A 26037-nucleotide genomic window follows, 5' to 3' on the forward strand; every position below is an offset into this window, starting at 1 on the left:
TTGTGCTGTACACATATACATTTTATTTTTATGAGATTTTTTCACATTTTACTCCATCTGTGATTCTGAAGGGAAACACTTGCTAACTGATTACCCTGTTTCCACATTTTAGTAGGCAGCAGTGGCTGGTTTCTGAAGTGCAGATGATTTAATTCAGTACACTAAAATGGTGGACATGAAGAACATTTTCATAGGGTGGTGTTCAGTCAAAGCTGACTGCAAAAGCGGCATACCTTATGCTATGATTACATATTCTTATGCTTCTCAGGAGAGGGGCAGTTTCATTGTGATTCTCTATGTTATTTGTATTTGCTAAATTTCTGCAGCAGGAATGCTTGTGCAAACTGACTGTAACACTACAAGCAGCTAGTCATTGCTATAGGCCAAATTTATCTGCAGAATCTTTTTAAATGTTGGCGATAAATGCTTAAGAGCACCTGTATGATTTTTCAAGTCATTGGACAAAATTTCAGGTGAGTGTTTTTGTTTGACCTCTGGTACAGATGCCAGATACAAGAACATTGCACCTCTGCTACTTCTGAATTGTGCAAAGTAGAGTGGCTCGAATATGTAAGCCTGAAACACAAAACAGTGCCAGTGACAACAGTTTTCCCTATCTAAATATGAAATGGCAATTTTTCTTTTTGGCATGAAGACAAAATGATTTTTGCTTGTTTCAGGTTGACACCAAGTTACATTTTGCTCCAGCTTGTCCTCATCTTTCTTCTTCCTTGGCTACTTAGTTATGAGAAAGGAAATGATAATCCAAGCTTTCTAAACTATGCAGGAGCATTTGTCTGGAATGAAGTAAGCCCCTGCCTCCTGTAATTTAACAGCAAATCTGACTTCCATTTTGTGTAAAACAATACAAATCTTTTTGCTCTCCATATTTCAAACACTGTGGTATTGATTCCATTTCTTATAAAATCAGATGAAGATACAGCCTACATATAACCTATAGAAACAGGCATCACTCATCCATTCATCATTTTTCTGTATTTCTCTATTTTAGCCATGTGACTGGTTAAAAAAGAGACTACCATGCTAGTGCAGTAAAACACAATGTCTCTGAAGAGAGGGTGCATTTGACAAGCCAGGAATGAACAACAGCCAAGTGGAACAATGCTGTATGACTTCTGAGGAGGACACTAATGAATGCTCAGTGCTAAACCATTCCTAGAATAAGCAGGTATCTTAAACTCCTCCTGCGATGCCTTGCACAGCTCAGACTTATAAAACCTCAAGAACAACAACCAAGCAAACACCCCCAACATAACTCTTAGATATGGGAAGTACTTAAAAAGCCAACTGCTTCTGAGGCATGTTTAATCCAAGAACCAAGTAACTTCTTTAAGTTAGCTCCTGGTGGTAGTAACCATAATGTTACTTTTCTACCCCACTCTCATGTCTTTTATTTTTCACAAGGTGACATTAAACAAAGGATGATACAGACAAAAGTCTTACTAAAAATAAATGGGGTTTTTTAAGAGAATAAGAGGATAAAGAAAAGAGAAGAAATTTATTAGCCAACTGCAACAGAGTTAACTGGAGGCTGGTAATTAGTGTTTAATGCCACCTATAGTAAAATGTTTCCCACTGGGAAAAACATGGGAGGCAAGTCCACTTCGCTCCTTTGAAGTCACAGGCCGGAGCAGAACATACATCAGCACCCAACAACACAGTCATTTTACATCTATTCAAGTTTTTACACATCTGCAAGGCAGAAGTAGTAGCAGCCATTTGGATGTTCTTTCTTAATGGTTCTCAGGGGGGGCCTAGGAAACTCAGAAGGACCTGGGTCTTGTGACATGGAGCTGGAGCTGCAGCTGCTGCTTCTGCTGCTGCTTCCAGCCACCTGTGCTCTAGCTCTGTCCTTAGCAGGGGAGAGCTGGGGGGATCCTGGGCTCAGGTACCCAGCTGTGGTCTGAGTAGATGCAGTTGCATGTGTGGTTGGGCCAGTGTTGTTTTTCACATAGATGTTCTTGATGGCGACAAGCGTATGTGCCATGATGCTGATGCTGTTATTCAGATCTTGCATGCCTTGCTGCAGCAGCCGAAGATTGTGGTTGACACTGTCAAAGCCAGACTGGATCACCTGTATTTGGGTCTGCTGAATCTGCAGTAGGTCCTCTTCAGTCATTTCATTTTGGTCTGCCTGGCACCTGCCTTTTGTTTTGGCTTTTACTTTCCCAGAGGAACCACCACCTGATGTCCCCAGAAAAGGCAGTTGTTCTTGACTAGGTGGAACCACTACCATGTCCCCAGAGCTTTCTTCTGGCTCAACCACCTTCACTACTATTTCTTCTTTGAGGTTCATCTGCTCAAGACTTGATTGATGAGATGGGCCAGGACTGCCATTAAACCCTAAAAGAGGTGGAGGGAAGAAAAGCAAAGGAAAGCCCATGAGAAACTTCATAACCTCAGTGGTGACATATTTTCTCATCCGCTAAGCACTAACATCAGTCCTTGAAAGAAGACTGTCAAAATATGTTATCATTGATGGTTTTAGAATACAAGTTACTTTGACAGGTGGTAAAAAACCACAAATACACATTCACCAGTTAACCATGTATCTGCATACTACAGCTCCCTTATCATCACAGAAGCCAAGCTCTAGGATCCCAGAGACAAAGTTCATTGCAAGCTCATTTCATGCTCTATCGTGCACGCAGTAAACAGTAAGAGCATTGCTGAAACACTGGATTGCAAGAATCCCTTGATATTCCAGCATGCTAGGACAATATCGCTGGCACGTATGAAGTTATGCACTCACAGCACTTGGTACTGGCTGGACCTGCGTGCTGCCATGGCTTTTTGCATTTGCAAGAATAATAACGGCAATAGTGAAGATCGGTGGCCGGGTCTAAACGCCTCGTGGATGGGCAGCATCTCCTACGTAACGCTGTTTTTACTCTTGGTGCTGTTCTTAGGCACTTCTGTGACCTAGAGCACGAAGCCTCACAGTTCTGTGTGCGTGCGTATAGGTTTTGCCTTTCCAAGGATCCGAACCAGCGCTTTCCTGCGGGGCCGGTCCCCGCGGCCCCTGCGCGCCCGCAGCGGGCGGGCAGCGCCGCTCCCCGCGCACCGGGGCTCCCGTGGCTGCGCTGGAGGACGCCGGGCGGGCGGAGGGTCCGTGGCAGAGCCGCGGGGGTCGCTCCCGCACTCACCCATGTCCCCCACGACGGCGCCGGGCAGCTCCAGCGTGTCGATACCGCCCACGATGGGCACGGCCTCGGCGGGCAGCAGGGAGCCGTAGGGGCGGCGCTGGCGGCGGGCGGGCGGCGCGGCGGCGGGCGGCAGCTCCTCGGGGGCCAGGAGGAGGCCGAGGGCGGGGGGCGCCGGCGGCCCGCAGCCCTGCGAGAGGCGGCACAGCTTGCTGCGGTCGCGGCGCTTCAGGTCCCGCCAGCGCTTCTTCAGGTCCTCCACGTCGCGGGGGCAGGCGGCCACCGGGTTCACCTTGTGCCGGATCAGCTCCCACACCTTCCGCTTCTGGCCCGCGGAGGCGCGGCCGGGTCCCGCCGCGAACAGCAGCTGCTCGTGCTTCAGCACCTGCTCGATCAGCACCTCCGTCTCCGCCTCGTTGAAGTTCGCCTTGCGCCGTTTGGGCGAGTCCTCGGCCATCCTCCGCCGGGAGTGTCGGCGGGCGGGTGGGCGAGGAGCCGCGGGGAGGGGGTGACGCCACTGCCCTTCCCTGCGCCCCGACCCGCGGGTGCCGCCGCCGCTAGGCCGGGCCCTGAGCCCTGCTGGGGAAGGAAATACCGCGCATGAGAGGAAAAGACGCGCACGGACCGGCGCAGGCGCCCCGTGCCCCGCGTGTTGACATGGGGAGGGGGCGCGGCCCCCGCCCGCCTCCCCGGCGGGAATCCCCTCTCGGCGCCGCCCCCGCGGGAAGGGGGAACACGGCGGGCCCACCCCCGGCGCGGGTTGTGCGCGTGCTCGGCGGGAGCGGGGCCGGGAATGGCGGCGGTTTTGGAGCTGCTGCTGCAGGAGGAGGTGCCGGTCAGCGCCGTGGTGCGGTGGCTCCGGCACGGCCCCGGCCACCGCACGGCTGAGGTAACGCGCGCTAGGTCGTCCGCCCGTAGCACCCTGGCTCCGGCGGGGCCGGGCCCGCAGCCGTGCCACTCCCCCAGCACCCTCCGCTGCCGCGGGCCGGTGCCGTGCGGGAAAGTTTGTCCGCCCCGCGCTGCTGTGAGGGGTGAAGCCCGCGTGGGTCAGCCCGGGGCCCCGTCAGGTGCCGTTCCGCGGCGGAGCGTCTGTCGGGCCGCCGGCGGCACCGCCCCCGGCGCGGGCGGGCTCCGGGCACGGCGGCGGGAAGGCGAGGCCGTCGGCGGGAGCTGCGCCGGGAGCTGCTTGGCGGGCGTGTGAAACCCGCTGGAATGCGCGGGGCTGAGCCCGCCGGAGCTCAGCGCCGCCGGCGCCGGGCGGTCTCGGGCGGGCGGTGGCGCCGCGCAGCTCCGGGGCGGGAGCGGGGAGGCCCCGCGGGCGCGGGAAGCGCCGGGAGCCCGGGGCGCCGTGTGCTAGCGCAGAGCCAGCGGGACCGGCGTTGGGCAGCGCAGCACGGCACGGCACAGCACAGCACAGCACAGCTGGTGTCCTAAGGGAACGCAGTGACACTTCCCGCATCTTTGTAGGGGAAGGCAGCGGTGAAAGCAGGACGAGGCTGTCAGCACCCAGGGCTTGGTGGTGGCTCTCTGCAGGCGCCAGCGCGCCTCCCGGCTGGATGTTCCTCCCGCCTGGACCTTGGGGAGGATCTTTGCGGGCTGGGAGAGGGTGTTTATTGGCTGAGTTTTGTAACGAATGATTTGGGTTCTTGTGGAAATAAAAACTTTTGTAACTGTAGATAGACTAGGAGCGCTTATGTTTCCCATAGAGAATGACACAGAGACACAATTAGTATTTAAAGCATCTTCTACCTGATCCCCTTGCATAGTGCTACCTAGCATTAAAATCAAAACTCACTGGTGTCACCCCCATGAGTTAGTTGGGTATTGCCATCATCCTAAATGTGTGGGAAGAATGGACCAGCACTTTTATGTTGTGTGGTATTCTTTCAGCTGTGACTTGCAGAAGCAAACCTGTGGACATTATGAAGTTTGAGATCCTGGCAGCTCAGTTAGCACTGTGGGTAAGGGGTGGGGAGGTCAAAAAGTTTGCCTTTGCAAGGGAATTTCTTGCTGCCTTTTGCTGTTGGGAGCAGTGCAGTTACTTCAGCATGAGAAAGCAAGTGGGAGGTTTGCAGCTGGCAGCTGTTGACAGGTTGCTGTTACCCATTTGTGGAGGAACCAAACCTCTGTTAACTTGGACAGAGAAAGATGAGTGAAAATAGGTTGTGCTCTGAAAAGTTGGAGAAACTGCCCAACCGTATGCATAGCATAGACTGTAATCATCTTTGTGCCCCTATGCTAATTCCAGGGGAAGGACATGCTAGGCCATCTCTTGCTCTAGCTCTCATGGCAGTTTTGGGCTGGACATGGTCTTCTGACACCTCATGGGGGTTGTATTCTGAGCTGTGCTTTTTCACTGATTGTTGGCTGCTTGGCTTGTTATCTGGGCTGTGTCAGAATTTCACACTTCTCCAAGGAGCTGAATTGGTCTCACACTTTAAAATATGAATTTTAGTATAGGTGTTGAAGATTGTGTGAGTCCAGTTACAGGCATGTTAGTTTTGCTTTCACTTCTTTCTTTCATGCAGAAACCACCTTCAGAAATAGTGTTTGCTTTCTTGACTTTTCATCTCGTTAGGGTTGTGAATACAACTTAACTGGAGTACGTATGCAATGCTTTCAGTGTTAGTAAGGAAAAGGTTTCGAGAACTTCTTCTGTTGTTGCAAATGTTGCTGAATCCCATTGAGAGGAAACAGAAACATGATGGAGTGTTAGGAACAAAAGAATTTTTACCCAGGGTACAAAACTTCAAACTGCACATGTAGCATGAAGTCACTTTTGTCTAGATTTACCCTTGTAAGATCAATGCCACCTGTTTAGATTTCAAATGTGTTGAGTCGGTGGTGGGGTTTTTGTTTAAGTTTCTTAAGTATAAACTCCACATACCTTAAAGTTGCACAGTCTCTGTTTAGAGAGAGAACTTCTGTGAGTTCTCAAGCAAAATTATTTAATTGAAATGGAAGAGCAGCTTTGGTCTTGTATTCGGCGCTGCAGGACTCCAGGTGCTTCAGCGGTTGTTGTTACAGCACCCCTCTGTGGGAGCAGGCAGCATTCACAGAAAAACAGGGCACAGAGACCTTGCAGACTGTAGATTTTTCTGTTAGAATTAGATGCTTTCAGTATTGATGTTTTCAAAATGTTGAGCTTGGGGGTGTCAGTCGCTCCAAGTCCTCCCTGGCCATAGCTGCAGAGAGTATTACTGATGTTTTCATGGAACAGTTCCATTATTTTCCAATCACAGACCAAAGTTAATGACTCCATGTGAAAACTTGTGCCAAAATGGCTCGTGTGTAGGCTGATTTTCAGGTCTGTGACCAGCACTATTCAATTTCAGTGATGTACTTTGACAAGTCATGTTGGTTTTTATTGTGTATTGAAATCCCATAGTTACTACTTAAATGTGTCTGGGTACTTGGACAGAAAGAATCAAGTAGCATCTTTATATTAATTTTTTTGTCTACTTCTCTTGTAGGAGAACCACATCCATGACAAGCTGGTATCTCTTAGCTTGCTTCAGAAAGATTTTGTGCCTTTTCTGCTGAATTTTTTGAGGGAGCAGACCAGCCAGATCCTGACTAATGGACCTCCTACTCCTGCTAAAACTCCTAATTCCAAGACTCATGGGAGCCAAAGGACAGGATCAGAAAGGAGGGCAGGCCATGCAACCAGCAGCCGAGTGCAGCTCTTTTCTCAAAGGACTTCAGTGACCGCCTGCACCACAGATACCAGCTTTACTCCTGATGCAACATCCAGTGGTTCCTCTTCCTTTTCTGGGTCGAACCTGTCTAGCCCTTATGGTGATTTCCCCAGCGTGGTCTCCAGCAGCAGCCCGAGCTTTGGGCACAGCCCTGTGCTCCACCACGGTGAGAGGCGTTCCTCTCAGAAGGCCAGCCTGGGGAGCTTCCTGACGGCCACGCCTGAGGCCCTGCCCATGAGACGGGGCCGCAGGAAAGGCAGCAGCTCGGCCGGTGCCTCTGGCCGGCAGGTGGCTCGCGATCTGGGGCGTTCCCTTGCTGAAGAGGAGGATGGAAAGAGTGATGGTGGATCATGGAGTGGAGGGAGAAGGAAGCGGAGTGAAGTGCCTCTTGTTTCTGCCAGATCCCCACCCAGCCAGCTAAACCTTAACAACCTGGAGGAGTTTCCACCCATGGGTGCTGCCTCTGGCTGGACGAAGTAAGAGCAAGTCTGCCTCATTGTGTCACTGGGATTGATACAGGTTGCAGCTCCTTGACCAGCAGTTGTGGGTGTCCAGATGCAGAAGAGGCTGTAATACACAATACCTGGCTTCTGGGAAACATGGTCAGAACTGTTTTGTTCTGGTCACCATGTAGGGAGGGGAGTATTGCCTTGACAGGGAGTCAGGCTTCCTCTCCGTGGACTCACCCAAGACACCTACCTCTTTTGCCTCTTGCTTGTGTTGCTGCCTGCAGCTGGCCAGTGCACGGCCCAGCTGATACAAAGCTGAGCTCATCTTTGTCCTTGTGTGTTCTAACGAGTCAGCGTTATCTTGGCTCCTCACGTTTCGCATTTAACAGAATATCAATTGGTAAGGAAGAGCTATCCTGGAAGGCTCTTTGGCTTTACTGATGCTAGCAAAAAAGCTTTTGGATTGATCTTCTGTGGCTTCTGGTAGCAGATGTTAGCCTGAAGCTTCATTTGTCCTGTGTAATTGTGGACAAAATAGCAGGCTGTGTTCTTGGTCTGCAGCAAGCCCTGGTCTCCTTGGTGACCAGCTGAGCTTTGGGGCAGCTGTTTGTGTTGTGGTTGCCTCAGTCCTTTAATCTTTGTCTTTGCATTCTTTAAAATCCTCATTACCAAATAGAAAGCCTTTGTGTCAGCCTGTTTGCTCTGTATATCAGTCGCTGGTCTCTGAAAGTGGGACCTTCTAGTTGGACATGCAAAATTCCAGCTAAAAATTGTAAAATGAGTGAGTCTGTACAGCAAATCCAAATGCAGGGTTTGGGTCCTGCTCTCGACGCTACTTTGGCCAAGGGAGATAAGATGTGTTTCCAGCACAGCCAGCAAGTCACTCTTCCTCAATTGCATTAATGCTCAGCTAGGAAAAAGAAGTAGGAAAGAGATCACAAGTCTTTGGAAATCAATGTTACAGCGATTTTGAGAATACCTTAGCAGTTAATATGTAGCAACCAGCATTTCTGTGGTGCTTTATGTTTCTGTATCCATTTCCATTTTTCTAGTGCTTTTTTTGCTACTTTACCAAGCCTATTCCTGAAGGACAAATCCAAGTATTTTATGCAGGAAGGATGAGTTTCCCTGAACTTAAACAGCCTGGGCTCCCACTGATAGACAATGACAACTTGATTGATTTTGGTGGGTTTTTTTTCTCCTGATCATGTCAGAAATGAATTCACCAGCAGTTTCTTACTAAAATGGGGCATATCCCGTACTGCAAATTAGAAACATTTGGAAGGGTTATGTGGCCCTGTGGTACCTGTTAGATGGCTTGCTATTTGATAATTAATTTTGCTGCAGGTTCAGCAGGTTGCTTGTAGCAGTCTATAGCTCCGTGACTTTTTTTTTCAGTGATAGAATAAAATTAATAACTACAGGTACAGTTTAGAAATTCAGTATCCCAGCTCAACATCCATTTTGTTTTAGCATTAGATTCCTCTGGAAGAGTTAATTGCACATCTGTCTTGAGACCGAAATTTTTTGTTATTGTTTAGCTTGATTTTAGTGGAATTGCTTCTCTTCTTTTCAGCAAAAGCAAACCATCGAGGCGAATCAACCCAACTCCTGTGAGTGCTGAGCGGCCCCTCTCGAAACCAAAGACCTGTTTCACTTCTACACCTGTCAGCCGGTCTCCAGCCTCAAGCCTCGAGGCCTTTGCTGCTGTCCAGGAAGGACACCTCTCATCTGTGATGAGCAACAGCCTACAAGAGGAGAGGGAGATGCTGAAGAAAGAACGGTACAGTCTGAGCAGGGGGCTGATTCTTTATTCCCTTGTGTCCTGGTTCCAGCCAGGACAGGGTTCATTCTTCAGTAGCCAGGAGACGGCATGGCCAGGACAAAGTGAAAATGACAGAAGAATATCCAAACCAAATATTGGTGACCTTAAATCATAATTTGCCTAAAGCCAAATGTGTCTGTGGTATCAGTCTAGGATATTAATGCACCTAGCTTATGTTTGCCATTTTAGAGGTGTGCTGACTCTGGAACAATGACCCTCACTTCAAAAGGGTAGTCAGTTCTCACTGCTTTTATGAGATTTTTCTCTTCATGGAAATGAATGTGGGGCTATCTCCTATGCATCTTTCCTTAGATTGCACAGGCAAAGCAATTGGGTGTAATTAGACTGTGTTTGAGGATTGCACCAAAACACATTGGTTTGGAAAAAATGAGTTAGTGATGCAAATGTGTGGAAAGTGTTAATGGTCTTGCAAGGTAGGTATACTAACAGAAGCTTGCAGTCAGAGAAAACAGAATATGGGCGCTTGAGATTCTGTTTTAAAGATTACTACTGCAGTTATCTGTTGAAAATTGCTGTCAGATGAAGTGAATCTTCTCATTTCATCTCTGCTGTTTGGTTAGTGTGTGACTTTCATTGCTTGTAAAATGGTATCACTGGTAGTCTGTGAAGATTGATACTTAGAAAAACCAAACTGCAGTAGTTTGCACTATTGTTTATTGTTTATAATTGCTGAGAGAACTGTTGCTGTTCTTTGTAGGTTTTGTTCTTGGGGAAGCTCCTCAGGACACATGGGTGTAATTCTTTTCCTGCTAAGTTTTGCAGTTCACTTCAGTGGGACCAGAACTGGCTGAAACATATCCAGTAGAGTCTAATGAATTACTGCTTGTACTGAACCTGCAGCAGAAATGCTCAGGATTCAAACCTGCCACTCTGAACTTAAGTCTAGCACCTATTCCAGTCTGAATTCTACCTGAAATGTCCCAGTAATGTGTATCAACTGAAGTCAGTGAAATAGCAGTATGTAGTTGGTTGGATCCTGCCCATGCAGTGATATTCTCATCTGACCCATCATACTTGAAAGCTGGGAGTTGCTGCTGTGTCCTCAGTTGTGGTGAAGTACAGAAGTAAGGCAGTCTCCAGCCAGCTAGATCCCTTTAAGCAGGGGCAAAAGGTGAATTTCATCCTGAGGTAGATGACAGCACTGGGGCAGAAGTGAAGCACAGTCTAACTGCATTATTGGAAACTTGCCATAGGTAAGGTCACAAAGTACTTAATAGTGGGCTCATCCCTTGGGTGCCATCACAAAGTACTTAATGAATAATTTTCTTCAGTTCTATCTATTACTCAATCATTTTCTTCAGTTAGTTGATTATGTTCATTGCAGGGAAGCTGCTGGTAATCTTTCTACTTCCATTTTGGGACCAGTTGTTCTTCATCACAGCAGTTCTGCTAGAAATAGGCTAATTGAAAAGGTTCTTTGTTGCAGGTGAAAATGTTTCTGACTTCCCAGAGCCCTTAAAGTGACTTAAATCTTTCACTTTTGATACAGTGTGGCAAGAGGTAGTGTGATGTTCCAAGTGGAAACGTTCCCTTGGAATCTTTGACAATCATTTGATATTGCTGTTACTGCCTCGTGTCCTGTTTCTCAAGTGTGTTACGTATGCTACTCTGGTTTTGCATTTTGGATGACCTCTCTAGATATAGTTTTGTACAATGTCTGTGTATTTAACTAAGTGATCATTGTTGATTTAGAATCCAGCAGTCAAAGTAGTTTGTTCCTTCTGTTGTTTACCTTGCCAGTCTGGGATTTCATCAGCTGTTGCATTGCCTTTCCACTTATTGGTATTGGATCTTCTCGGAGTGTCATTACTTTACATCTATACCAAAGAGATGGATGTGAGCCTTATTTTCATAGGTATTTTAAAATATCTACCTGTCAGAAACTGTACATGAAAGGAAGATTTTTAGGACCTGGTCTCTAACAGATTCCCCGTCCTTAACAGGTAGCAGTTCAGATGAGAGAAGTAATAACATGTTAGTTGGTTAATTTGGTCAAAGTGCTACACTATTTTAACAGAGTTGCAATTTGAATGGGATTCTTTAGTCTTTTGCTTGCTAACCCCAAGATCTATTCTCTGTTAGATAAAGATGACTTAAATTACTGTCATGCTAAAAGCTGGTTTAGACAGTGTAAATGAGATGGTTTAGTTATTGCAGGATTTCCTTCGTGCTACACTGGAAGAGAAAGACCTCTTCTGGCTGCATAGCTGCTCTAGATCATCCTCAGTCACATGGTTATGTTGCTGCTCTTGAATTTCAGATGCAAATTGCTGCACCAGGCATCTTCTCCTGCAGGGATATCTTTTGATCCTTGTACTCCAACTAAGCCTAGCTACACTCGCAGTGCCAGCCTTCCTGCTGAAAGCCATTTGGTGACCTGTGCAAATCCTGCTAAGGTTTCCTGCAAGAAACAGTTGGAGTGTCTGGCACAGCTCTATTCATCCTGTATAGCAGGTGAGGACACAGAAGATGTGAAACTGACCTTTCTTTGAGCTTTGAACTTGCATGTGTGTTGTGAGAGGGAGATAGATGGGAAGTGGAAGCTGTGGGATAGTTATAGTGTACAAACAAATGACATCTGGAAAAAGAAAGTAAGCCAATACTGTTATTTAAATAAATGAATACTTGGCAAAAGTGTAGGGAAGGAGATGAGCCTGATGCAGTACTCTGAGCTGCAGTAGACTGAAGTTGTATGTCCCATATGAATCCAGACTGTTCCCTAACACATCTTTCCCATGCTGATCTACACTATATCACAGTGTCATGTTGTGGGGAGACAATTCTTTGCTGACTACCACAGAGCAGGAATCTACCTTTTTACCTTTGTGTATTAAAGCAGGACAGTATTGAGTAATCCACCTTTAACATCTCAATTACTCTCTCCCAGAAAACCTGGTACCAAATATTTTTCTGGAACTGTTTTTCGTTCTGCAACTGTTGACATCTAAAGGCACTTCTGCTGCAGAAGATGGGGATAGTGACCCTGAAATCAGCGAAAGAAATAGAGGTAAGCAGTAGTAACGAAGGGAAAGAATCTTGCTTCCATAGAATGAGAAAGTGTTGTAGAGTAGCTTGGACGGTTATTCTTAAATTACATAAAAATGCCTTATTACCACTGTGGGACTCACTCATCTGAGATGCTGACAAAAGCCATGCATGTATGGGAAGTGCTTCCACAGTATGATAGAGTGTGGTTGCTAGTTAGTTTGAATCTAGTTTTCTGCTATTGTGCGAGATTTGCTGGAGCTACTTCTATCACTGACTTTTAGAGGGAAGGACAGATGTGCTTGAGTTGCTTCTCCATTGATCCTACAACTCAAATGTGCTGTTGACCTGCTATGTGTTTATTAAGCTTCAGGTTTGGATCTGAGTGCATAGGATCCAGCTGTCTTGTTGCATTTGGTTTTTGGTAAATTCAGCCTTAAGCTTGATGCAATTAGTTCTTTGATCTGGATAGTACAACCAAAAGAGTGGCTTTAGGATAAAACCCACCACACCCTCCTCCACCCCACATGCCTCAATTTGATTGACCTTTGTTTTGCTACTCTTTGATTCTTAGGGCTGAGATTAGGAACATGAAATCTTTAGCTATGGGAACACCATTTTATGATTGTTTCTAGTTGTTCTACTTTTTTTGTCCTGTATCTCCTTATTGTTGTTCAGAACATTGAGAAGGAGTATTTTCTTTCCCATACAGCATTAAACACTTCAATTGCCCTTAGTATAGGAAGGATAGGGAATGGGAACTTCTGAAAATTGAATAGGAGTCTGGGAGATTATTTTTGGATATGTCAGTTCATACTTTACTTCAAAGCTAATTGTTGGTCCTTTAATTCATAAATGGTAAAAGGTACTGTTGTCTCATGTTTCTTTTTTCCTCTCAGATGCGTCAGGGAGACAGCATTTTGAAAGTGTGCACAACTGTGTTTATTTTGCTGTTCAAGTCTTGGATTATCAATATGAGTGAGTTGAATTCTTTTTTCATCTGCTTGTGTCTGCAGTTGTGTGTGGGATTAAGCAAATGTGCTTGGGTTGTAGAACTTTACCAGTTAAAGGCACAGAGTTGTTAATTTTTCTTCAAAACATACAGCTTGACCTGAATTTGGATGGCTGTGGGTATCCTTGCACTGATGTGTCCACTGAACTTTGTTGTAATTGTGCAAGAACTGGAAAGTCGTGAGATGAGAATGATAACAAATACAGATATCAGTAGGATTTCCTGCTGGTACATGTCCTTTAGAACTCTTTACTTGGCAGCATCATAAAATGTAAACATAAGCATTTCTTTAGAACTGCTCATGTGTCGTTTATGTCTGTCTGTCTCTCTGAGCTTTATCCCCATTATCTTGGCAGAATTATTTCCCATTTAGAAAAGGGGATGCTGAAGCTTTTGGCCGAAAATGAGCGGATTGCATCATTTTCTCCCACCTTGCACAAGAGGCTCAGGCAGGCTTATGAAAGCAGCACAGCTAAGGTAAAATTTGGCAGACCCCAAGTGACATTGCTTCAAGCCTTTGTGTTGTTGTTCCTTTATTTGTAATGGCTTTGATGTTAAATCTCATTCTTTCTATTTCCTCTTCTTGTGTTGTCTTTAGAAACTGCCTAAAAATACTTTTTTCCTTGTCAGTGGGTGAAGGAGTTGCTGGGTCCAGTGATTGTTGGCTGTGAATTGCTGCTGGCTAGCCTTATGTTGTGCTCCACGCCCTGACCTCAGCCAGAGACTTTGACAGGGTCAAATTTTGCTTTTGAAATTCTCACCTAATAAACATGAATCCCAGGAGAATGATTAGTTAGGTGCAATATCAGAAGGTAGTTTCAAAGATTTGGATTTCTTTCATACATATGGACTCTTTTTAGGCAAACAACATTTCACAGGAGACAATCTAGACTGGGAAAAATGGTTCCCTTGTGTAATCAACTGGGTTAGGGAACCAGTTTGGTTGGTAGGAATTGCATGGTAGAAATGTATTTTGTATCGCATTTCATCCATCTTTTAAAAATGGAAATTACTCTTATCAAAGAGAGGACAGTGTACTGAGATTGGGACTTGTCAGTAGCTGAGCTTTAAAGTTGTTAAAGTTGTAAATAAAGGTCTTGTTACTTGAAGAACAGTAAGGAGAAAGAGTGAGGTAACAGAAATTGCCAGCCAGGATCCTAAATTTTCTCAAGCCCTATATTGAAGGTATATTTCAACTGTTTGTGGGTCTTTCCACACTCTATCAATACTGGTTGCAATCGGGTCAGCAGAGATTTAAGGGGACCAGATACTTTCTCTCTTAATGTTGAGTGTTTCTGCCTCTGTAGCCTAATGTAGATTGTAGAAGTTGGTGTTAGCTAGTAGTTAGCAATTGGGAAGTAACGTGTAGTAACAGAAGTAACAACTCAGCTAGTGATACTTGTTTCCTAACCTGCCTCTTCCCTGCTTTTTTTCTTGGTCTCAGATTGTTTAGAGACTTCCATTAGCTTAATGACTGCCTTTATATTTTTAACAGGTGTCTCTCCTGCTGCCATGCTCTGTACAGTCTGTTTCTTTTCAGCCGGAAACTGATAATCGCTCTAACTTTCCCAGTGACAGAGCGTTTCACATATTTAAGAAACAAAGGTAAGTTTCTTCTACTGTTCCTGAATGCTCAAGGGTATAACCTTTGCATGATTGTGACTAAAAGATATTAAGAATGTCTTATGTATGCTACATGCTGTAGAAAAAAATCTTTAATTTTTTGCTCTAATTAAATGAAAAAAAGTCTTTGTCCATATTGACTGCAGGAACTAAATGGTTAATGTTTAGAGAAGAACAGCCTAATTCTTCAGGAGTTATTGAGACTTCTGATAATGCCAGTACAGTGTGTCACCCTACTGGATTGCTTCTGCATATATATCTGGTATGCTTTTATTCTTCCTGCTGCCTCCCTCCATGCTTGCAGCGACAGGGTGAGGGCAGAATGACAAGTTGTCTTGGTCCTTTTCTTTTTCTCATAGGTATTACTTCATGTGGCTTATTCTTTGCTGCCTCTCAGTCTTCACTATGTCTGTCTGGTAATGGCTGTTTTGGTCATTCCATCATAGATTGGGCATAACAAGCTTAAGCACTTGCTGTCAAAGACATGGAAAATGGAAACTCACTGAAGTACTGCTAACATTTATGAGTTTTTCAAAGGTATCTGAATGATTGGAGGCTGGAGTTACTTAATCTGAGGTAGATTCTTGCTGGGAAGCTTTGGAACAATTAATGCTCTGTTGTTGCTTCAAATTTTGAAGAGTGGGAATTCATTCCCTTAAATATCTTGATTCACAGGGATATATTTTATGAACTTCTGCGTGAATGGGAGGATAACAATGAGAAAACTGGCTGGGACTTTGAAAGAGTTCTGGGCAACAAGATCAGGTAGGAGTCTTAAGCAACTTCAGCTAGCTCTTTAATGTAGCTGAATTGCTGGTGAATCATGCTGCACTTGGCATCCTTAGTTCCATGTCCTGCCTCATCTTCTGCACTACTCTGCAGGGTGCTGTGTGCTGCTTGGAGGAAGCTCCCATGTACACTTGCTTCTGAATTGAAAACCATCAACATTTATGTTAAAGAAACAAGCCATAAGTGGCAGAGGCCTAATTTGTTCAATCCTGATGTTGATCTTTCCCTTTCATAATCACAGGAAGAGCTACTCTCAAAACCAGTGTATTGTCTGAACATTGTTATTATATACACTTGGGTGTGCATGTCATGTTTTCCATGTCAGGCTCCTCTTAAGTGAGGAGAAGTGGTTTATATGTTCAGAAGCTGTTCACTCTTCTAATTATTTCAGGGGGTCTAGTGCATTGACTCTGAAAACAAGACAACTGTGTGTCTTTCTGTGGAAAGCAGACTGTTTTATTCATTTATTGCTTTGTCAAAATGCAGTATATATAAAGAAACTATTATAGCATTGAAAGCAGTTGCCTTGTGGGTTTCTGTGTTAATCTCAACCACCAGTCTACTTAAGTAATGTGTATGTAGGTGGCATTTCACCACAAGAGCAAAACAAGGCTGAGGCTTAAACTGAGAAATTTTGGGGCATCAGAATTTGCACTATTGCTGTTTCCTTAATTCATATATGTGAAATCTCAACTTACTGTTCTGGGCAGGGAAGAGTGGGAACTGAATGAGTTTATTCTTTTTTCTAAATAACAACCTTATTGAAGAAAAGGAAGAGATTCTTTTTATCTCTAGAGCTGTGTTTGCTCTGCAGGTGCTCAGGGAGAATTTTTGTTTCCATGTCAGCAGCAGGTGGGGCTCAGTGCCTGGGAAACTGGGTTATAAAAATATTGCTTTTTTTCAATGACCTTTGGAGATTGCTTTCTTAAAAGTAGGGGTTTTTATGCTTTTGGTATAGTTTGAGGTTAGAACACTGTTTTTTGTACCACAAAGTCCCAGTCATAATTTGATCATGTTTTTCTTCACAGGGCCATGATGGCTCACCTATCTGCAACCTGCAACCACAGCCATTTTGCCAGGCTCTTTCAGAAACAGCTTATCCAGGTAAATGACTTGGGTTGTTTAATGACTGTATACATCAAAGTGGATTTGATCGTTCCTTGGCCTGAGAAAACAAGCCATGTCTTGTGAACTTCTTTGAGATTTTCCTATTGAAACTTTTTTGGGGAGAGACAACTTTTCAGGATGGGAATTTCTTTCCTTCTTCAGAAATAATCAGTGATAAATTACCAATGAAGTCTCTTTAAATGAGGAATAAGGCACACTGAGAACATAATGAGTTGTAAGCATTCATTCTTCATGGTTAATTACTTTGTCCTTCTAATTTTAGTAGAGTTATAGTTTCTGGAAATTTTAGGGATGTGTTTTGGCATTTATCAAGTGCAGAGGTTCCCAGTTATGTTTGTTAGCAGCATGAGTGCAAAAAATCTGTGTAACAGTCAACAGGCTGGTTTTTGGTACAGTATTGCTGTTGTAACTTGGGGGCGGGGGGGATTTGGCCAATTTCAAGCATCATCTGACTTCATTGTAAGTAGATAAATGAAGGAGATTTGCTGTATTGTCTGTAGACGTGTGGCTTATTGGTGGGCTCCTTTTGGAGAGCAAAACAGCCAGAGAACCTCACCTTGACTGTTAGCTCACACACATTGCCAGGAAGCTGCAAGCTGTTGGAATGTTGTAAATTCCTTTAGTGTCAAGTCTGAGTTTGCATCAGTGACCTATCTGATTGTATGTGGGTGTGTTCGTGGAAATTGTGGGAAAGAGGTAAGATTTAACCTTGTTGCATGAATAGGGTTTAATTAGTCATAGGTGCTGTATTTCTCCTTTGTATCTGTGCCTTCTTAATGAAGACTGCAGGATTTCACAAGGGTAGCCAAAAATCTAAATGGATCTGTTGTCTTCAATGGATCCAATGGGTCTGTCTGGGAAACGGTTTGCAGGCTCTTGTGTGGATTATGATGCTCTTGCAGAAATGAACTGAGACTAAGGACTTGTGTCAAGGCCTGATAATTTAAAGGTAGAGAAGTGTAGCAAGATGTTCTCTTGGGGAGGTGCCCTCAGAACATGGGCTCTGTTTGGAATAAATGAACCTAGTACTTGCTCACTTGATAGACATTCTTAAATGTTGCTTCTTTTTATTATGTTCTCTCTCATTAAAACTATCACGACTTAGATGTAGGGATATGCAGTCAACTTAGATGTAGGGATATGCAGTCAACTTTTCCCATTGCTTGGTATTTGCTAGGTCTGCTAGGTTTGCTAGTCTGAAATGCTGTGTCCAGTCTTGGGCTCACCGGCACAAGGAAAGAAAGATACAGACTTACTAGAGCAAGTCCAGCTCAGGGCTTTGTAAATGATTAAGGCACCAAGCATTTTTTGTATGAGAAAAAATGCTGAGACCTGGGAATATTCAGCCTGGAGAAGAGAAGGCTCCAGGTTGCCTTAGCGCTGTTATAAATACCTGCTGGGAGGGAATGAAGAAGAGAGAGTGAAATTTTTCTCAGTAGTGTTCACTGACAGGTCAGGAGGTGACCTTGACTGAACAAGAGGGTTGGATTAGATGATCCAAGAGACCCCTTCTTAACAGTTCTGCAGTTCTGTAATTTTTTGAGTCTTGAATTGTATCTGTGTGTTTGAGGCAGTGGGGCAGTAATTTTTAAATGTTATTTAACTCTGTGGAAGTTCAGGAAAACCTGCTCTGGGAACATCTAGTGCAGCATCATGGGCCTTGGAGACTGAGCTAAAGATCCTACTAAGTGGTTCATGAAGATTATGAGAGTGATAGGCATTCTCTCCACATATCCACGTGTAGTCTGCTAGGTATGCCCTAGTTAGACGTGTAAGATTGGAATTCCATCTCACAAGACCTCTAGGCTGTGTATGGCCAAGGTGGGTAGCATGTTTTGGCATGGGGAAGAGTTGTTCTGTATGTTCCTGGGCACCAGGAATGACCATGCATGGATTACTCCAAAAGCAGTCTTGTGAGGAAGGGATAAAATGCTGGGTGAGAGATGGAGTGAAATGATGCCTTGTTACAAATATTCCACCTTACTATTCTTTCTGTCTCCTAAAGATGTGCAAAGGTCCTATCGGTGGTGGTGCAAGCTGGGGAGACACCCCAGACCAGGATGTCCTTAATATGCTGGGCTCTGATAATCTGAGCCGTCTGAAGAGGCTGCAGGAGAGATTCATTGTTTCTCAGAGCATCAGAGGGCCTTGTCCACCCCCTTCATTCCCAGGATGCCAACAATTCTTCAGGGACTTCATCCTCAGTGCTGGAAGGTGAGTGGCCTGGGCTTGCTGTTCCCTCTGAAATGTGTGGGCAGTGGAAGCACCAGCATGTCTCTCTTGCAGCAGGGAGTTATCCAGAAAGTTTGGGACTAGATGATATGGTAATGATTTTTCTTCTATAAACCCACAGTATTTTTTTGGAGCTGTCAGCATTTCCCACTGCCAAGGCATGCAGTGCTACCTAGCAAGGACACTGGACTGGACAAATGCTTCTTGTGTGATAGTGCATGAAGCTAAAGGTGTACAGAACGAAGCCAGGTTAATTGTTTTGTTTAATAAGTTTTTCACAATTCACAGCATGGGGAATTATAATTTATGTGAGATTTTAATCTTAAATTCAGTTATTTTATAGATTCCTCCTTTGGCAGATTGATTTTATTATCCTTATGCTGAGACTTGTTACATAGCATCTCTGAAAAAGTACAAAAAAAGAGTGGAAATGAAGGTGGTCAGCCAGACCTAAGTCTTCTCTCTTGCTTTCTTGTCTGTCATTGTGTTATGTTGTATGTCTGCTGATTGCTGATTGTTACAACTCACAAGACAAGCTCAAAATTCTGCAGTGTGTTAGTTGAGGTTTTACTGCTGTTTTCAGCTCAGTCTGACTCATCATCATCTTTTGCTGAAGTTACCAGTTCAATCAGCACCTGATGGATAGTCTGTGCCTGAAGATACTTGAACTGAATGGTCTTACTCTGGTGGAGCACGAGCACAGTGATGGGGAAGCAGATATAGAGGAACAGGTAGGTTTGCTTTGTGCAAACACATCTGTCAGGAATTTCTCTGAGCTGTTCCAGTAGTCAAACAATTACTGGCTTGATTGTGAATTGCTTGGAGCTTCCACCACAGTTTTTACAGGACAAGAGCTTTGTCATTTGGTTTTGTCATAACTCTGCAATTTGCTTCTTTGTCTGAACCCCTTACCTGCATGCTTCAGGGTGCTTCATAGAATTGTCATAAGTGCAAATAGTGTGAAAGTGAAAGCCTCCTCTTTAGGTTGTTATAACCTGTGTTAGATCAATGAAATAACCACATCCAGTTGTGGCACGCCACTGCAATACGTTCCTTGTTACTTTTCCATATAGAAAGATTTTAGTTACATTGAATTTGTAGATATACCTGTTAACAGGTGTACAGGTGTTTCTTCACTCAGGTCTGCATATCAGAGGTGTCACAGCTTATAGTCTTTTAGCAAAGTAGCAGCCAAAGGTTGATGGAGACTTGCAGAGTAGTAGTGCTATAAAGGAGGCAATGTGAGATCAGCTCTGCCTCTCATTGACTCCAAAGTTCCTAATGTAAAGATACGATTGAGCAGCTGCTTGTTTTAGAAAGCTCTTGAATAATTCCCTCTTGTGAAGAGGTGAAGCAATACAGACAGAAGCAATTTAAAATACTTGATAAATATGTATTTTGGAAACTTACCTTTATTAAAAGCAGGGATGAAGCCACATGGACCTTTTAGATGAAGGGAGTGGAGGTTTAGCATAGACATTTGCTTTGCCAGTGTGGGCTAGCATAGCTTCAGCTCACTTTTCTTCATTTTAGGATGAAAAGAAGCGTTTCAGCGTGGCCCTGTTGAGTCTCCGACTCCTCGCCAAGTTCCTGGGGTTCCTTGTTTTCCTGCCCTATCGCACTGTGGAGCAGCCAACCAGAGACCTGCAAGATTCCGCGCTGGCACTGAGAAACCAAGTGAGGAAGAGCACTGCCTTTTGCTGGACAGGCACTTCTTCTAGCTCAGGGAGCATTGTGGGTAGTCATGCTCTTTCAAAGCGAGCCAGTGTTCCTGGGATGATGTGTGGTCCCGTGTCCCTGCTGCATATTCTGGGGTTGGGAACAAAGGAAAAAAGAATTTGCGTAATCTCGAAAAGAGGGAGCAATGCACCAGTGGTAAGGTAGTCAGTCTTCTGTTATTTCTGCTAATCTGGGTCTTTCATACCAAACCTTTCACCTAGCTAAGACAACTTGTATTGATAGTGTAAAATCCAGCTACCAGGACTGGTTGTGTTAGTTTTGCACCCATCTCCCAGCAGTGTGCCACCGAACGGAAGCAATAGACCTTGACTCCATTTTGTACATAGTCAGGCTTTTAGTCTTGCTTTTGAAATTTCCAGTGGGACCTTTGGTTGCAGTCACAGTTTGGTTTTTACCTCTGGTCATGTGCAAAGAAGTGTTTTCATTAGCCAGAAGTCACCAGTACAGAAGATGAAATCCTAGAAAGAAAAGTCAAGATATAGACAAAAGTTTTTCTATAAGTAGCAGAAGATAACTTCAAGCTGCTGGTTTAACTTCTCTTGTCCTTTAAGACCCTGCCTGTACTGGATATATTAAAGCTTCTGAGACAATCTATTCGGGATCAACGTTCTATCCTCACTATTCCTTGGATTGTGGAGTACCTTTCCCTTGTGGATCATGTTGCTCCTTTCCTTGATTATTACAGGAAAGTGTTTAGTCTCTTGCTGCAGGTATACAGGTAAGAGCTTGGGAAAATATATCTGTAAAGAACTTTTCAGTGAATGTTTGATTTTTCTTTTTTTTTTTTTTTTTTTTTTTTTTTTTTTTTTTTTTTGTGGTGCATACTTTTTATCTTACATGAAGCTTCAAAGAGAACACAGCCTAAACTTGGGGATTAATACTTGATTCAAATTTGTGGTTTTTATTAACAAAATCTTTAAATCCCACTTGATCACTCTACATCTGCAGCTGTGATTGACCTTCAAGCTGCAGCTTGAATTTTGACCTTAAACCTACAAGGTTTCCAATGCCCAAATAATTTTCTAGTTTTCTTTCCTATATACATGAGGAGAATTTGAAGCAAATTCTAGAGAATGGCTTGTTTAGTGTGAACTTAAGACAGGATGTTATGCAGGTACATACAAAAAAGGCAGACATGCAAGGAATGTGTTCATGGTATATAGATAGTGTAATTGGTAAGTGAATGGTTTGGGAATGTTTTCCTTAATGAAAATTGAGCTGCTGACAACTGACACTCTGTCTTGCTACTTCTGCTGTATGGCAGGTTAATGGTCCTTTCTGAAGATAAGGAGATGAGTTTCCTGAACAAGCTGCTGATCCTTGCAGTTCTGGGTTGGCTTTTTCAGGTAGAGTCTCCTCTGTGCATGTAACTCTTCTCTGAAGAAAAAGCAGGGCACAGAACTCAATACAAAATAATACTGACATGAATTAAAACAATTCAGTACAGTAGTTTGTTGTTTTATCATGGGTTTTTTACCCTGTTGTGGGGTTTAAAGAATAACTGTATTTTAGTGGAGAATTATTTTCCTTTAGTGGAATTGTGTGAAGCAACAATTTTTTTTCCAATAGGAATTGTAATTGCATCTGAAATACATTCTGTATTTACTAATCTGCAACCTTGCAAGAAAATTGACAGCTGATTGCTGTTAGACCTGGAAGCTCTTGTCACAAAGACGGTGTGCTAGCTGTCAGCCTTGAATTACTGAGGAATTTATTGGATATAGGGATGGTGTATGATGAACTTGTAAAATTCTTTTCTGCCTCCAGTTGGAAGCAAGGTAATTACTTAGCAGGAAACCAGTTGGAAATGTGGAAGATGCTCTATGGGGAGGATAAGAAAGGTGGCTTTTGTTACTGTGAATAAAATAAGTCTTTATTTTATGGAAAGTTCTCCTCAGGGCAAGAGGATTTTTAGTGCTAGGGATCATTTTTTGTGGGTGGCAGGGTGGTGAGATTTTACTGTCCTGTTATCAGAAATGGTGGAAGTTACTGTCTGCATTTTGGGTTGCAGCTGCTGGGTTTTCTGTTTCAGGTTCCATCAGTTCCTGAAGAATTGTTTTTTACTGCTGACGACAGGCAGGAGAGATTTGTGATGGACGCTGTGACATCTGCTCAGGCTCTGGTGAGTTAGTGCAGCAGCGTGTCTTCTGAATCAGTGAGGGAAGATGGACCTACCACTTCCTCAGGAGCTGTAAGGTTTGATCAGGAACTTGCCTTCAGGGCAGCTGCACTCAGCATATGAAGGCCAATGGGTGTGGTTCCCAGCTTGGGCAAGTGCCTCAATTGCATTTGTGTTATGGGTTGTGAACTCTGTGTTGCAGCTCTGGGTTTTTCTGTCAGGTAGGAGCCATCTCACTTGCTGCAATAATTTGCAGAACAGGTGCCAAGTTATGCTGGAGGATCAGATGCTGTTTTCCTGCAAGGTGAGCTGACAAAACTGTAGCTCTTCCCAGAAATAAGCAAAAGTAATGGTGAACAGAAATAGAATGATGGGACTGTAGAGCAAGGTTGCTGTTTGTGAGATCACCTGTTTTCCAGTGTCATGATAAAGGGTGACTGAACTGAAAATGGTATGAGCAAGCAGGAAAGGAGGTGAGGGTAGGGAATGTGTGATGTTTCACATAGTTCCTAGACATGCAAGAGGATATATAGTATTCCATGGAAAAGTGGTGTGGATGCTAAGATACATTTCCTTGGTGGATGGGATCTGAAATTCCTGTTCCTCCCGTGGCCCTGCATGTGCTTTGTTAATACTGAAGTGACATTTCTCCCTGGCATGGTGTTCCATGGGTGAAGGCACTTGTGGAGGTGTAATGCATAGCAGATGATCCTCATTTATTTTCCTCTATGGAAAGGTTTCTCCCTTATGAGTAGAGGCTGTGGCAGCAGTCCTGGTTCCCTTCTTTAATGCAGCTTTCAGCTGGGCTTTGATAGTGATCGGGGCAAAGGCTGAGCTACTCTAATAAATGAAGAGCAGCTCATTCTGTGTTACAGGGACTGAACACTTGGGCTGCAAAGTTCGTTATTTTACTGTGTGTTTGGAATCCAGCTATTGTTTTCATGGAAGGGTAGCCCTGAAACCTGCCTGTGACTGCATTTATGGGATTTCTGACTTGAAGACTGTTTATTTTGTGCTGTATCCTTTCAGCATTTCCTTCATTTTCTCACCAGGACTTTGTACCCTTGGTGGATCAGCAGTTACTTTATACCTGCTGTCCCTATCTTGGTGAGTATTTTACTTATTTTTACTATATACATAAAATATATTAGTATGTATTTACTTTCTTTTAGTCAGTTGTTTATATTTGTTGTTTGGTACTGAGTCCTTGGATCACCCTTCTTACTGCTCTTCACAATGTAAGGTCCCAGTTGTATATGTGAGAACCTTGATAAGAAGCTGTATTGCAGAAGCTCCTGCAGCTGTGGATAGTATCTGCTAAAGCTGAGGGAGGGAGGGAGATTCTTTAGTCAGGATAGTTGATCCACAGAGCCTGAATCCAGAGGGACAGGGGAAGCCACCCCTCACAAGCTGTAAGGAAGCATTACAACAACACAGCTTTTCTATCCTAGGTATAGGAAGAGGTGTTTGTGCTGCAAGAAATGTCTTGATCCTTGAGCACTATCTGCTGCCAGGCAGAGGGGAAAAATCCTTTTGTGCCCTGGTGTTTTGTCAGTTTGTTTGAGATAGCTTTTTCATGGGATCTGTCTGCCAATGGTAAAATTCCTCTCTATAGGCAATAGAGTCCCAGATGGGGAGACGGTGCTCTTCTTCCTGAGGCGTAGTAAGAAAACTGTATGTTAAACCTGTCTCACAAACTGTATGTTAAACTTGTCTCACAAAATCTTCTAGGGGCGAATAAGTTGTCCAGGTTTTCCCCCAGGATTTGCTCCTGTCTCTTGGAATTTTGTTTAACTGCTCCTCTTGTTGTTCTTGTAGACTTTACAGTTCTTGCTTGCCACGCTAAAAAGGAATGCACAAAAATAACTGTTCCCTCATCCTTCTGAACAAGTCCCATCTGCTAGGGGGCTTTTCAGAAGCTTCCTCTTCAGAGCCTTGCTGTGCCCTGCCAGTTATACATGTGGGATGCCCCCTCTGCTTCAATGAAGCTTCTGCTTTTGCAGAAGCTGAGAGAATCTCCTCTGGGAACAGGACTGGAGAAGTGAAAGTCTCTTTCTTGAGTTTTGGAGTTAGTTTTTTTCCCTTCTTATGGGGTTGATGATTGTTTTTGTGTGTGTTCCTGTACAGGTGAACTGCGTAAACTACTTGCCTCTTTTGTGGCTGGTAGTGGAGGGAAGAATGGTGGTTTTATGAGGAAAATCACTCCCACAGCTGCAGAGTCCTTAGCACCCAAGGCTTCTGTCACACAGCGGAAGCTGCAGGTAATGACATTAGGGAGTCACAAGGGGGAAAGGGCCAGGAGAAATTTGCTTGTGTGAGTGCAGGGTTATACAGTGGTCTCTTAATGCCAGGGACCATTGTGTTTAACAGTGAGGTATCTTCACTCCCTGTTTTTCTGTTACAGTCATGTGGCTGGGGTATGGTGTGGGTGCTGAAATCCAGATAACGTCAGTAAACATTCTTGCAGTTGGAACAACTAGTCTTATTTATCTGTTTCCCTCTTCTTTAACATAAAATGTTGGTATGTTTCTCATACCTTGTTTTGGTTAGATTGTAGCCATGCTTTCCACTGAAAGAAGGACGTGCGTAGGAGCCTAGAGGATTATCAGCCTCTAATTAAAAGGGCTTGTTCTTCCCAAAACAAGCTCTGTGTGGTGGCTCACTACTAGTAGACACTGTCAGAACTCTCCCATTCCCCTTTACAGGTCTTTTGTAGCTTCAGAAACCCTGATAATAAGCTTTACGTGATTAGAAGCGAATAGGGAGTACTGTTCTGGGATGATGAATGCTACAGTAGCAGAAAGTTCTAGTAGAGGCAAACTGTCTTTTAGTAGATCTCCAGAAGGTAGTTCTGTCCATTCCTGTGCTGGTGAGAGGAGGGTGGAGTGCTGTAATAAATTGTAGTGCTTTCTCTTGAACAGGTAGATTTGGAACAGGCTTTCTTCCACAACCAGCCTCCTTCCCTACGGAGGACAGTGGAATTTGTGGCAGAGAGGGTGGGATCCAACTGTGTGAAGCACATCAAGTAAGTGCTGGTCACCTGTTCTGTGACTTAAGAAGTAACTTTACATTATAATTAAACAAAGAGTTTTAATCCTTTAAATCTGTGTGTTCCTTTAAATTTGTGTGTATGGGGAAAAGAAGCTTCCCTGGGGGTGTGCTGTGTAGCAGAACAGCAAGGCTGTGCAGGACTGACCAGCAACATCTGCTGTTGTAGAGGGGAATTTGTGAAGGAATGTAGAGAGGAGGGGG

The 26037-nt window shown here is 44.2% G+C and overlaps 2 protein-coding genes across 2 annotated transcripts in view; one reads left to right on the forward strand and one right to left on the reverse strand.

Moving 5' to 3' along the window:
* On the reverse strand, positions 1 to 4101 carry LOC139590121 (uncharacterized). Its single transcript, XM_071427287.1, has 2 exons — positions 3168 to 4101; positions 1 to 2364 (listed from the first exon to the last, which is right to left on the reverse strand). Exons 1-2 carry the CDS (start codon positions 3619 to 3621, stop codon positions 1706 to 1708), a joined length of 1113 nt encoding a protein of 370 aa, XP_071283388.1. The 5' UTR covers positions 3622 to 4101; the 3' UTR covers positions 1 to 1705.
* Positions 3921 to 26037, forward strand: part of CDAN1 (codanin 1) — a 31875-nt gene continuing 9758 nt past the window's right edge. The window contains exons 1-19 of the mRNA XM_071427286.1: positions 3921 to 4053; positions 6638 to 7338; positions 8888 to 9094; positions 11418 to 11611; positions 12045 to 12164; positions 13042 to 13120; positions 13511 to 13631; positions 14650 to 14759; positions 15453 to 15542; positions 16595 to 16670; positions 18700 to 18908; positions 19543 to 19657; positions 20460 to 20603; positions 21218 to 21384; positions 21931 to 22012; positions 22699 to 22788; positions 23838 to 23892; positions 24913 to 25046; positions 25707 to 25810. Coding sequence (XP_071283387.1) covers positions 3958 to 4053; positions 6638 to 7338; positions 8888 to 9094; positions 11418 to 11611; positions 12045 to 12164; positions 13042 to 13120; positions 13511 to 13631; positions 14650 to 14759; positions 15453 to 15542; positions 16595 to 16670; positions 18700 to 18908; positions 19543 to 19657; positions 20460 to 20603; positions 21218 to 21384; positions 21931 to 22012; positions 22699 to 22788; positions 23838 to 23892; positions 24913 to 25046; positions 25707 to 25810 — 2894 coding nt within the window. The 5' untranslated portion in view covers positions 3921 to 3957. The remainder of the gene's footprint in view (positions 4054 to 6637; positions 7339 to 8887; positions 9095 to 11417; positions 11612 to 12044; positions 12165 to 13041; positions 13121 to 13510; positions 13632 to 14649; positions 14760 to 15452; positions 15543 to 16594; positions 16671 to 18699; positions 18909 to 19542; positions 19658 to 20459; positions 20604 to 21217; positions 21385 to 21930; positions 22013 to 22698; positions 22789 to 23837; positions 23893 to 24912; positions 25047 to 25706; positions 25811 to 26037) is intronic.

Source organism: Agelaius tricolor, unplaced genomic scaffold (genome assembly GCF_023055355.1).
Source record: "Agelaius tricolor isolate 1412-34295 unplaced genomic scaffold, bAgeTri1.0.p SCAF_5, whole genome shotgun sequence".
Taxonomy (NCBI): domain Eukaryota; kingdom Metazoa; phylum Chordata; class Aves; order Passeriformes; family Icteridae; genus Agelaius; species Agelaius tricolor.